The 12,872-nt window shown below is 46.5% G+C and overlaps 1 protein-coding gene across 1 annotated transcript in view; it reads right to left on the bottom strand.

Annotated features, from left to right (window-relative positions):
* The window catches only part of SHROOM3 (shroom family member 3), a 76,762-nt gene that overhangs the window by 22,697 nt on the left and 41,193 nt on the right, over positions 1–12,872 (bottom strand). The window contains exons 6-7 of the mRNA XM_040237328.1: positions 8,478–11,673; positions 895–968 (exon numbers count right to left, since the gene is read on the bottom strand). Coding sequence (XP_040093262.1) covers positions 895–968; positions 8,478–11,673 — 3,270 coding nt within the window. The remainder of the gene's footprint in view (positions 1–894; positions 969–8,477; positions 11,674–12,872) is intronic.

Raw genomic sequence — 12,872 nt, 5'->3', positions numbered from 1 at the left:
CCAATGCCCTTAGCCTCACCTTGACTCCTTGCTTCACTTTGGGAAGAGCTACAGGAGCAAAACCAACTATACAAGGCTGTCCTTGGCAGTGAAGGAGGTAACTTAATACCCACTTCCTGACCATGCTGGCAGTTACTAGGCTGAATTATTGAGAAGATGAATATAGGAAAAGAGAGAAACAATGACTGAGTGAAACATAATAAATATTAAAGAACTGGCCTAAAAAAAACCAAGAGAGATTAACTATATTACCATTAGTAATAACCAGATTACAGTAGACAGTCCTACAATGCTGCATTAAAACTACATACAGACACGTGGTTCAGAGGAAATTCTCTTTGGAAATTCCTACTCATTAAGCTCCAAGTAAATAGTTCAAAGATTCTACTTCTAAAAATTATCCATTATATTTTTCTAAGGAGAAATTATTTTGAAGGCAATTAAAAAAAAAAAAAGACTTTCTTGCTGTCTTCTAAGTGCCTACAATGATTTGTCTTGTTATGTGAAGCTGTTCACGAATGCTCGTGCTTATTCAGAGACCTGATCCTGTGGGTCAGCCAAAAGAGATCAGCCACACCAGAGAGGACCCACTTGAGAAAGTCAGAGGATATGCTGGAGAAGAGCACAATCACCAACCATTCTGACGTAAACATGCGAGAAGTCAATCACTGCCTCAACAGCACATGTTCAAAACCTACTCTGAATAGTATCATTCTTAGACAAAGTCATCTGTGGATAAAAAGGTTTCCCATAGCCTAGACACACTGAAAAAGGTGGCACGAGATACCATGAAACATCATAACATCTTAATTCAATTTCCAGTAGAGATGAACAGAAGCATTTAACTCCGGCAGCATTCATGAGGCAAAGAGCATCATAACTATAGATACATACCTGGAACCTGGGCCAGTCAAATAACACGGATCCTTCATGAGACCAAAGCCATTGTTTTCCCCCAAAAGCACATCCTTAAAACAGAAGAGAGGCACAGCGTAATTACCAACAAACAGTGTTCAAATCTACCAAGGGGGTGGAGGTGTAAAGGAGATGAAACATTTATTGGTGATCCACTCTTTATTGTCAGGCTCATGGTGGCATTGTTACATACTAACCTATGGACATGAATCTGAGTGAACTCCTGGAGTTGGTGATGGACAGGGAGGCCTGGCGTGCTGCAATTCATGGGGTTGCAGAGTCAGACACAACTGAACAACTGAACTGAACTAAACTCGTTTTATCCTCAAAGCCTCAGGAAGTACTGTTAACCCCACTGCATTGATGAGGACACAGGCCCAAGAGGTTAACTTTTCCAAGGTCACAAGTGGTAGAACCTCAGTCTATCTCACTGGGTGCCTCTTTTAACCAAGGCATTTTCTAAACAAGAGAAGTCTGATAACAGTTACCTTCAGAGTTCAGAAACAATTGCTATACTTGAAGTATAAAGATGAAAATTAATTCAAAGGGCAAAACTTTCAAAATAGCAACAGGGAAATACAGGAGATGACAAGAAAAGGAGAGTTTATTAAATTTAGCAAAATCCCAAGAATCAGATAGGAATCTGGCTTGTAATCAGGTTGATATACATTCTTTCTGGGAAAAACATCTCATCCACATTTCTCTCCTGGGGACACTTCAAGGGTAGTCATTATTTGTTTCTGTTTTTAATACGGGTATATAATGGTTTCTGGTGGGTTACAGGTCAGTTTTTGAAAGTGTAAAATCAGTTCATACATACAGGTTCTTGATGAAGACAATGATGTTGCTCTTGATAAAACTCTCAATTATTTATGATAACAGGAGTCAGGTATAAAACAAGAAAATGAAATCCACAGGTAACCCATAAACTTAATTTCAGCATTTCCCCCTTTATTCTGTCCAAAGGGCTAATTGCTTTTCATCCCCTTTCTCTCTTTTTCTTTCCTGCTCCTTCCCCCCAATCAGTGGTAGAGGTACTAAAAAGCAAGAACAGCCAGAGGTGGGTGGGAGCAGGTCCAAAGAAGAAACAAACCTGAATATTATTAATAACCACAGCTTCCCCTTACTGGGCATTTACTACATGCTGGACACTCTGCCAAGTTCCTTATGATCCTCAAGTGACGTGCCTGGAGTCATGTCAGGCATCTGACATTTCTCCTGTAATTTAATCTATAACAGTGGGGAGTGGGGCGGAAACTGCAGCTCAGAGCGGGTGAGTATAGTGCCCACAATTACGCAAGGAGCTGGGATTCAAACCGTGATTTCCTCAAAGCCTAAGGGTGATCTTTAGAACCTTAAGTTGAGAGGTGGCTGAGCTGGATGCAATAAGACATCAGTGCTTTGAGAAAAAAGAATTTCATGCGTCTCTGATTTGTTCAAGTATCACTAGAGGGAATGGGAATTCCTACTCTTCACAAAACTTTACAGGACATTTATAACAAGCAAGGACCTACTGCACAGCACAGGAAATTCTGCTCAATATTCTGTAATAACCTAAATAGGAAGTGAAGTGAAAGTTGCTCAGTCGTGTCTGACTCTGCGACCTCACGGACTGAATACAGCCTGACAGACTTCTCTGTCCACAGAATTCTGCAGGCAAGAATACTGGAGTGGGTAGTTGTTCTCTTCTCCCGGGGATCTTCCCAACCCAGGGATCGAACCCAGTCTCCCGCATTGCAGGCAGATTCTTTACCAGATGAGCTATCAGGGAAATCCAGGGAAATAAATGGGAAGAGAACTTGAAAAAGAATAGGTCCAAGACAAATTGCCTTGTTACACACATGAAATAAACGCAACACTGTTAATCAACTATCCTCCAATATAGAAAAAAAATGTACACATTGTTCAGTGAAAAAAAAACAAAACAAAACCCTTATGGTCTCTTTAAAGTCTTTCTCCACTCCACTCCCTCACTGACAAGAATATTCAGCTTCACCAGTTGTTAACTGGAAAAGCCTCTAGGTTCCCTCAAAGCTAGTAATGTTCAAATACATACTTCCATTCTATTACTTCCTTTAAATTACAGTATGAGCTTGATATTTATGAGGATATGCATAAAATAAAGGAACTGAGAGCCAGTAATAAGACAACTGAGAGAAATTTCTACATCTCCTGTCAACAGAAAAACCATTTGGACTGAAGGGACATTCCTTCCCAACCTAGCAGAAAACCCAAGGAGGATTCATTCCTGCTGCACATATTTGCTGTGATTGGGTATGTATGCACTGCCAAAGACGACTTGATTTTCTATAAACTGGTAAGCAGTATAAACTTCTATGACAATTTAGGAAAAAACAGTGGCTATGGGGGAAATACAGAGTAATACCAACACTCATTAACTGTCTTTTTTTTTTGGTCTCTAACTTTGTTTGACTGACTTAGAAGTACACCAGTTCTTATTCTTTATTAGGCATACTACATTTAAAACTATAAACTTAAATCCTAGCAGATTCTGATTCTCACTCTTACTTTGAGTTCTGAATTAAGATATCCTAACATCTCTATGACCAATAAAACATGAAGACAATATTCATCTACTTTGGAATATCAACTTCAAGTATCTACTAAAATGAATTAGAAATTAAAAAAAAATATTATTTAAGTTTGCTGCTGCTGCTGCTAAGTTGCTTCAATCGTGTCCGACTGTGCGACCCCATAGACGGCAGCCCACCAGGCTCTGCCATCCCTGGGGTTCTCCAGGCAAGAACACTGGAGTGGGTTGCCATCTCCTTCTCCAAGTAGTAGTAACTGATAAATGTTAAAATGAAACCAATTCACTGGCTAGAGTTTTCAGATATAAGATGTTTAACTCTCATCTCTCAGTCTTTTTTTATAGCAGCATGGTATAGTGACTTAAAACCTCTGTTTTAAGTCACTATAGGGAGTACAGTAGGGAGTCAAACCTCACTTTCACCAGGTAGGGCAAATTTCTCAGTTTTTCTATGCCTTAGTTTCCTCATCTGTAATATGGGAATAACAATAGTATCTCCTCCTTTGCATAGATGTAGGATTAGTTTTATGCTTATAAAACACAGTGACTAGCACGTATTGAACATTTAGTTAATAGTAGCTATTTGCAACTTTACATTTTGTGGAAAGTGATTGTTATTTATCTCCAAGCTTGAATGGGTGCTTGTTGAGAAGCAAAAATGATTGGCAAGCTGTATCCTACAGAATTGAGACTATCATCCAACATTGTGGGGTCCCATGCAAATTTCCTCAGCAATGAGACGTTTGTCTCATCTTCACATGGTGAACGTGCCACATACAAGAAATGAAGATCTTTGAAAACACAGTGAGAACCAGAGAAGACTCTACCTCAACATCTGGGGGAAAAAAAAATACCAGAAATCTCATTTCTCCAAAAGATTTCTTTTTATAGCTTCTGCTATATTTTAGATCTATGCATTGAATGGGTATAAATTTCCATCTCCAAGGCAAAAATGTCTGAATTTTTTCCAGCTGCTTTGCAGGGCCTAATTTAAATCAGTTAAGTTTTCTAAAGTGTCTTAGAAAACAGAAAGCAGCCAAGAATTTGACGGGCACTTCGGCTCCATCACTAATATGCATTTGTTCTGCAATTACACTTTTCAAATTAAGAGGAATTAAAGGAGAGGGAACAAGAGGCGGTTTGTTCAGAGATGACCACAGCTGGCTACGGGGCTGGCCCGGGTCTGCTGAGTGTCTGAGCAGGTCTTAGGCTCCAAGTGGCAGCAGGCTTCTACAGCCATCATTTCAGACCCAAGAATGACCAAATTTTATAAACAGAGAAATCAATTTCTGCGCTGACCTTGTTTTGGAAGCAGAAACTATCCTCACTAATGGACCTTTGAAACGGAGCTGAATCCTGCTCCAAAGCTTGCAAAATCCTGTGCTATTAGCATCTGGCTGGCAGGAGCAAGCAGCAGTTGTTTGGGAGGCTATTGACTGAGCTGGCACCAGAAATAGACTCCATATTTTCAGTTTAACTCGGGCAGACGGTGTAGTCTCTACAGGGTCACTTAATTTCTCAGAGTTCTCCAAAGCTGAGATGAGAAAAATCCTTATTTTAACACCTTCACCAAAGCTTAATGATAAAAGTTCCTGGACTTTATTCAAATAAATAATAGTATCTTGAAATAATAACCACAATAATTACGTGGAGACTAGTTTTGTTTTTAACTAGCTCTACAACCAAGGAAGACAATGGATATATGAAGAAGATGTATGGGGTAGACCTTGCCGGGGAGCAGGTCTCAGGGCAGGCATGGTGAGACTGCTGAGCAAGGGAATGCAGAAGGAAGCCTGAGAACAAGGTCTTGGCGAAACTACCATCTGGGGGTGATAAACTATGTTCAGAATCTGTAGGAGCAAAGCAGCAGTATTTTACGTTGAAATATTCCATTCCCGCCATCACATCCCCCACCTAAATATGGCACTCGCTATATTAAAGAGAACATAATGCCGTGTATTTAGCTGTCTCTAGAAAGTTTTTCAAATAATACCCAAGAATTGGGATTTATTTGGGATCATTCTCCTATACTGCCTATGTTTGAGCTCAATTTCCCAGTTTTTCAGGTTTGAGAAATATTTGGAAGGGAAGACAAAATAACATTTGGAACCATCCAACCACTTCCCCAGCAGAGAATAATGACATGTAGTGGGGAATAAACAACAGAAGATGATTTGGTTTTCACCTAAACATTTCTATTTTCTTTAGAACATGGGGAGAGAAATGGAAATGCTTGCCCTGCTATGTCGTGAGCCTCTGAAGCCTACCAAACTAGCTGAAATGGCATGCTACATATACGGACCGTGTTTTTTCTTAGTTCCCGGACCAGGGATCAAAACCGTGCCCCCTGCAGTGGAAGCATGGAGTCTTAATCACTCACTGGACCACCAGAGAGGACCTACATCTATGGATTGTTAAAGTGTTTTTACAGGTAGGATAAGCACTGGAAATTAGCTCTGTTCATCATTCCAAGGGGAGAAAAACAGCTATTGGAGGCTTATGGAGGATTGCTACTATAGATTCTGTGTGTATGTGTGTGGGGGTGGTGGTGGTTTATATCGGGGAGAAAATATTTCTTAAGAGAAAGTGTCTGGACGGGAGTGGTATTTTCCCTCAGAAGGCTGTGTGTATGTGTGTTTCAGAAGCAGTGCAGCAAACAGATCTCTCAGGCAGTGATGGCTAACTGTGAAGCTGTTTCCTCCAACTTATAAAGCCTCCGCACACAACCTGCAACCCTTTGTCAACATCTTGCCCATCCTTTACCGCCTGGTTCAAATCCCTTCTCTTTCAAGAGATGCTCTCTCAGATCCCCTCAATTAGAACTAATCAGTGTCCCTCCCATAGCATGTTATTTATGATCACTCCCAAAGCACTCACCATTTGTGTTATCTGTATATAAGTACATATTCTTTGCTCAATTGTAACCCCCCGAAAGGCATGATCTTTATTTTCTTTTATGTTTCCTTCAAACCTATAATGCAGTCCTGTTCATAAAACATAGGTTCTACAAATGCTTGCTAAATCACTACTCTCTGCTGGAGAAAAGAGACTCTCTGAAGGGTCAATGGAAGGGTGTTCTCCCCTTGTGGTAACATATATGTGACTTCCTCGTATCTTCTGATCTGGGAAGGGAATCATGAGGTAGGCCACCGAGCTGCAGTGCAATAGAGCTTGAAGACAGGCTATGAACTAGGGAAACTAAGAGTCCTGGGAGTCAGAGTGCTTGGACTTTATTCCCAGCTCTCCTAAAATTTCCAGGGGAAAGTTCCTCATGTTCTATCCACCGTTTGGAGACTTTATGAGAAAAATCCTTTAATGTGAGAATTTGAAAGTCTGACATTCTCCTATCTCGCCAAGATAGTATAAAGAAAGAGACAGAGAGATATGAATCTGATATGGATAATATGGGCTTCCCTGGTTCAGACGGTAAAGACTCCTCTTACAATGGGTTCGATCCCTGGGCTGGGGAGATCCCCTGGAGGAGGGCATGGCAACCCACTGCAGTGTTCCTGCCTGGAGAATTCCCATGAACAGAGGAGCCTATTGGGCTACAATCCATAGGGTTGCAGAGAGGCGGACACAACTGAGCTACTAAGCACAGCACAGCACATGGATAATATACTCTACTACATAGGATTATTTTGAGGATTAATGAGATAATAAATGTAAAAGTGGGGCTTCCCAAGTGGTGCTGGTGCTAGTGGTAAACAATCTGCCTGCCAGTGCAGGAAATACCAGAGATGTGGGTTTGATCCCTGGGTCAGGAAGATACCCTGGAGAAAGAAATGGCAACTCACTCCAGCATTTTTGCCTGGAAAATCCCATGGACAGAGGACCCTGGTGGGCTACAGTCCATGGGATTGTAAAGAGTCAGACATGACTATGCATGTACCCACATCTAAATGTAAAAGCATTCTTAATTGAGGGTCTGGAACTCAATAATGAACAATGATCAAAGTCAATAACAATACCTATTGTGTTAATGCAAAAGTCCAACAGAAACAAAAGAGGGTACGAAGATAAAAATCTTTAAAATACGAAAGACACAGCTTCTATTGCACGCACTTGAAAAACAAAGCAAAACAAAAAACATGAAAGAGAAAGATAATCCCTAACTTTTCCTAATCTAATTCTTACACTGAGAGGTGGATGACACTAAAATATAATTTTTACACATACATACTGCAGTCCATGCGGTGACAAAGTCGGACACAACCGAGCAACTGAACAATAAATATAATATGCACATACTATATACATATGTGTGCATATATATTATATACAGTTGTCTTCGAGTGCTGTGCTCAGTCACCTTTGACTCTCTGCAGCTACAGGATCCCCTGGGATGGATAACAAAATCTGCCTGATGCTATGTAAAATGGCATAATATTTGCATATAACCTACTTATAATGCAAATGGTATATAAGTAGTTGCTGGTGTGCTGGCAAATTCAAGTTTGTTTTTTGGAACTCTGGAATTTTCCCGAATATTTTCCATTCCAGTGCAAAACCAGAAATGAGGCCTACTATGTGTGTGTATATATATCTATAGGTGTGTGTATATATATCTATAGATATACATATATATCTAAGATACACATATATAGATATCTATATTGATATATATCTATATGCATATAGATATATATACACACACCTATAGATATATATACACACACATAGTAGGCCTCATTTCTGGTTTTGCACTGGAATGGAAAATATTCGGGAAAATTCCAGAGTTCCAAAAAACAAACTTGAATTTGCCAGCACACCAGCAACTACTTATATATATGTTTCTACATAAGACACAACTTTATAGACACCTATGAATATCTCTGTTTCTGTAAGGATCTCATCAGATAGGGGCACTGAGAAAGACATCCCGTTATGAAAACAAAGGCTGCTCTCTTGCACGCTAAAGAAAAACAGAGGGGGAAGGAGGGGTTAGAGGAGTGGCACCAAGGCTTCGCGGACTGAAGCGGTAGTGCTAGGATCCACTGGCTGCACGTACCTGGCGCTTGTCTGCGGTGGGAGATGACCGTGACCTCATGTGGACAGGGGCAGCCTGGACATCCGAGCGCTCCAGCAGGTCCTCGGCTGACATGGACTTCGTGGTCCTCCCAGCCGTGGCCCCCCACGGGGAGGGCTCCCCTGGGGTCCCGTTCAGTCTCTGGGGGCCCTTTGATCCACTGTTAGCTCCACTGAGCAGTTCTCTCGGCGCTGGGTCCCCGCGGTGCCTTTCCCCAAGGTGGCGGCCGCTGGCAAAGGAGCTGCTGCGATCTCGCGGGGCTCGCTGGGTCTCCCCAACACTCCCCACCGCAGTGGCTGGCAGAAAGGCAGTCTCCCTGTGGGGCGGCAGGCTGGGCTCCCGAAGCGAGCAGAGACTGGAAGCCGAGGCGAGGCCTGGGCCCTCAGGCTGGAGGTAGGTGCTCTGGGTGCGCTCCAGCAGCCGTCCCGGCTCCTGCAGGCCACAGGCGGCGCCCGCGGGCCGCTTGCCGGTCTTGCGCTGGATGTAGTCGGCCAGTGCGCTCTGCTGGAACTGCTTTAGCTCGGGCCCCGACAGGGTGAGGGTAGAGCAGGCCCTGCCATCTCGCTCGAAGATGCGGCACCGGTCGGTCACTGAGCCCTCCACGAAATGCGGCCCCTTCCTCAGCGGCCCAGGGGGTGCGGGCTCGGCTTCCTCTGAGACCCCCACCTCGTGCATCTTCTCGGGCTCCGAGTACGAGCGCTTCTTCTGCTCGGGGGTCAGATGCCGGCGTGGGCCCCTCCGGGCAACGGGGGGCGCAAGCCGGGCAGGGTCCCCCTCGGCCGGGGTCACGCTGTGCCGCTCGCGCGGGGTGTGCGGGGAGGCAGAAATCGGCGCCTCCGGGCTGCGCAGCCCCACGTGGGCCGAGGCGGGTCGCAGGCGCCAGGGCCTGGAGGCCACGGGCGTCCCGGGCTCCAGGTCCCGGCGTCGGAAGGACGTGGCCCCCAGGACGCGGGACTGCGCGTCCTTGATGCTGTTCCGGTAGGCGCGGCTGAAGGGGATGTCCTGCACGGGCGACTCGGGCGTGCGGGGCCTGTCGTCCGACCACGTGGCCTCCTTCTCGGCCTCGCTGAAGAGCTGGAAGGTGCTCTGGCTGCGGAGCAGACGGGCATCCCGCCTCGGGGGCTCTCCACCCCGGAGTGGGGCACCCCGGCCACCCTCCACAGCCCGCCTCGGCTGTTGACCACACGGCTGCCAGGAAACCTCTTCTGATTTTGGCTCCCCGTTTTTGAAGTGCTGTTCTCCATTGCCTAGGGCTTCAGTGGGTTCGGAAAAATGTATACGGCCTTTAGTCTCCTCCGAGTCATTCCTCAAAGTATTGGAGACTGGGAGTGTTCTGTGGGCCCTGTAGTTATAGCCGTAAGTAGAGCCGCCAGCACTTGGGGGTCTCTGACCAGCCTGCTCTCGCTGCTCGATCTTGGAAACCTTCTCCAGCACGGAGCAGTGGGGCTTCCCGCACTGAAAGCCCTGCAGAGCCGAGGTGCTGCTGGAACTCAGCCTCCTCCGGCCCAGACTGGAGGTCTCCTGTGAGGATGGGGAGGGCGGCTCTTCATACCTTGGGTCTGAACTCTGGAAAGAGGCCAAGGTTCTCCCCTCAGGCTTTGGATAGGACACCGACCTGTCCAGCTGGCTCTTGTGATCAGCAACAGTAGTCCTTCCAGACTCTTCTCCCTTGGTATTGACTGCGCAGGTGGATGAGCATTCCAGGTAGACTTCCTGGGCTGCTCCTCCGAGATCCAAGCTGCTTTGCCTTCTTAGACTCTCAGGAATGTTCTGGAGGGAGGAGAAGGCAGCTGCAGTCTTGCCAAAGCTGCCTGGCACACTCTGGCCCAGGCTGCCTCTGTGGAGCTTCCCCTGGAGGTTGGCATTGTGGTCTTCATGGCAATCCCCTTCCCAAGGCTCTGAGGGCAGGAAGGATCTCTTGTCTTCACCCACTTGCCACGCCTGAGCCTGCGGGGATTGGAGGCTGCGGTAATTAGAATATCTGTTGCCCTGGGTGCCCTTTCTCTCACTGGGATGTGGGCTGTGGCCTTCTAGAGGTGTGAGGAGTCTCTTCAGGGAGGTCTCCTCCTCGTTCTCAGGCACTGAGGGAAAACGGACTTTATAGGGGACACATTTGGCTGAAGTTTCAGGTTTCCTCTCTACTAGCGACACTGAGTCCCGTTTTAGGGCCTGGCAGAAGGCGAAGCCAGGCCTGCTAGATTCGTTTTGGTTTCCATTCTCATCAAGGGCAGCCATTCTGTCGCACGCTCCCTGAGGAGGTGTGTACCCACCCTCCTTGGCCAGGGCAGGGTAGAGGGTACCATTTCCACTCACAGAAGGCCGGGGCACCTGGGCGAAGTGTGGCTCCAGGGAAGGTACCGGGTAGATGCCAGTCGGCAGCAGAGGTTGGCCGGGCTGGGCCTTCTGGGTGTAATTGTGCTTGGGCTTCACTGGAGGGCTGTTTTCTGGGCTCTTCTCTAGCACAGTATGCAGCTGTTCCTCTATGAAGGGAGATTTCAGGGTGCCTGCAGAGTTTGCCGGAGGCCGGCAGAACCGTTTCTGATCTAGGCTAGACCAGGAGCTGGGCCGCTCTCGCTGCCGGAAGGCTGCATAACTGTCACTCCGAGCTGGGGGCAGGGGCGCACCCACTTTAGGAGGCAAGTTGTCCACAGTGGTCTCTAAGGAACCGGGGCACTGCTGGCTCCAGGAAGGTGGCGCACCTTTGCCCCGAGGAACATTATGGAATTTTTCGTAGCCCTGACCGTCAGTTGAGGCTCGGGTCTCCCTACCTTGGAGAAGCAGGCCTGAAGAGTTCACCTCATACTCTGCTGAGACCCCCCTCCGGGGGTCATAGACCGTCTTAACATAGCGAATATCTGCCTGCTTCATCCCTTCTAGGAGGCCACCTCGAGCAGAAGTGGTGTCCATGGAGCCCGAACGCTCCCGGCCAGAGACGCCAGGGGGTGGATACTCGAGGATGCTGGAACTGGTGGAGAAGGAGCTGTAAGCCGAATCTCTCTTGCTGTGGAGGTGGCTGAGCTGGTCAATGCTGCTGGTGGACTTGGCCGGGGAGAGAAAGTGGCAGGGTGGGTATCCCCCGCCGGGCTCCAGACTCTCCATGCTCCCCTGGGAGCTGCACCGGTCAGGGCTCTGCCTCAGATATGCATGGTCATAGCCGGAGAGGTCACTGGTGGAGGAGCTGGAAGAAAGGGAGGCAGGGCTGTCAGCGGTGAGCCCTGACTGTTCAATAGGCTTCCAGGCACAGGACTAGCTTATAAATGGACTGTTGTGCAAGATGTTTCGTTTCTGGAGGGGTGGGTGAAAGGACCATATTTGGGCCTTGCTCAGCCTCCCTACGTGTCGTCACTAAGAGTAACTGCCCAACACCGTAACCTGTGTGTCTCTAATTAATCACCCAGGATCGCCAGGGGAGAAGTGGGGAGCAGGAGGATGCCACGTGGGCCTTTGGGCTCAGGCAACACGATGATGTGCTATGCTTTGTACCAGAAGTGACATTCTGCATGTGCCTAAAAAATGAGAGAGGTAGGCGAGGAAAGCGGAGGGTGAGATGAGTTAGAGGGACAGAGACTGACATTTGTGTCTCTTGGGGCGTCTGTGGGAAGAAGGGGAAAGCTTAGTAAGAGACCAGGCACGCGGATGGGTGAGGGAGACTGCACATGTCTCCGGTTTTAGTTAATATCTTTCCTTTTTAGGGAGTTGAAGGGCTACTCCCTGGCAATCTTCCTGGAACTTCCACTGTACAAGAGACAATTTGTTTGTGGTAAGAAAGCCAAACACAAAACTGAATGAGAGAATACTGAGAAAAATTGAGAGCTAGAAAAAGTGGATGAGAGAGGAGAGGCAGGATGGATAAGAAGTGTTAATCACGGGAGGCTCTGAGGTACTGGGAGACCATCAACATGGACAACTTCTCAGAGTCTGGGCAAAGCCTCATACGCTGGACTGTAAGACTTTCTCCTTTACTAGCTCCTCCAAAAAGTTGCCATAAAACAGAATTACTTATAGCTAACTTTAATTATAAACCCCAAATATACTTCATCCAGCATGGTGGGCAAGAGAGACTAGAGATATAGGAAGGAATAAGTAGCTCAAAAATCAAACAGCAGTCTCAATAGTTCAAACATCTGTGATTCACTGTTCTCTAAAGAGGGTTTCCCTGATGGCTCAGCGGTAAAGAATCTGCCTGCAATGCAGGAGACACAGGTTCGATCCTTGGGTCAGGAAGATTCCCTGGAGGAGGAAATGGCAACCCACTCCAGGATTCTTGCCTGGAGAATCCCATGGACAGAGAAGTGTGGTGGGCTACAGTCCACAGGGTCACAAAAAGAATAAAGAAAATGAAGAGTTCTTGCCTGAGGCTTTTCATTTTTAAATGAA

The sequence above is a fragment of the Oryx dammah genome, unplaced genomic scaffold (genome assembly GCF_014754425.2).
Source record: "Oryx dammah isolate SB20612 unplaced genomic scaffold, SCBI_Odam_1.1 HiC_scaffold_3, whole genome shotgun sequence".
NCBI lineage: Eukaryota > Metazoa > Chordata > Mammalia > Artiodactyla > Bovidae > Oryx > Oryx dammah.
The sequence above is the reverse complement of the archived record's forward strand: the minus strand, read 5'-3'. Positions and strand labels throughout refer to the sequence as shown.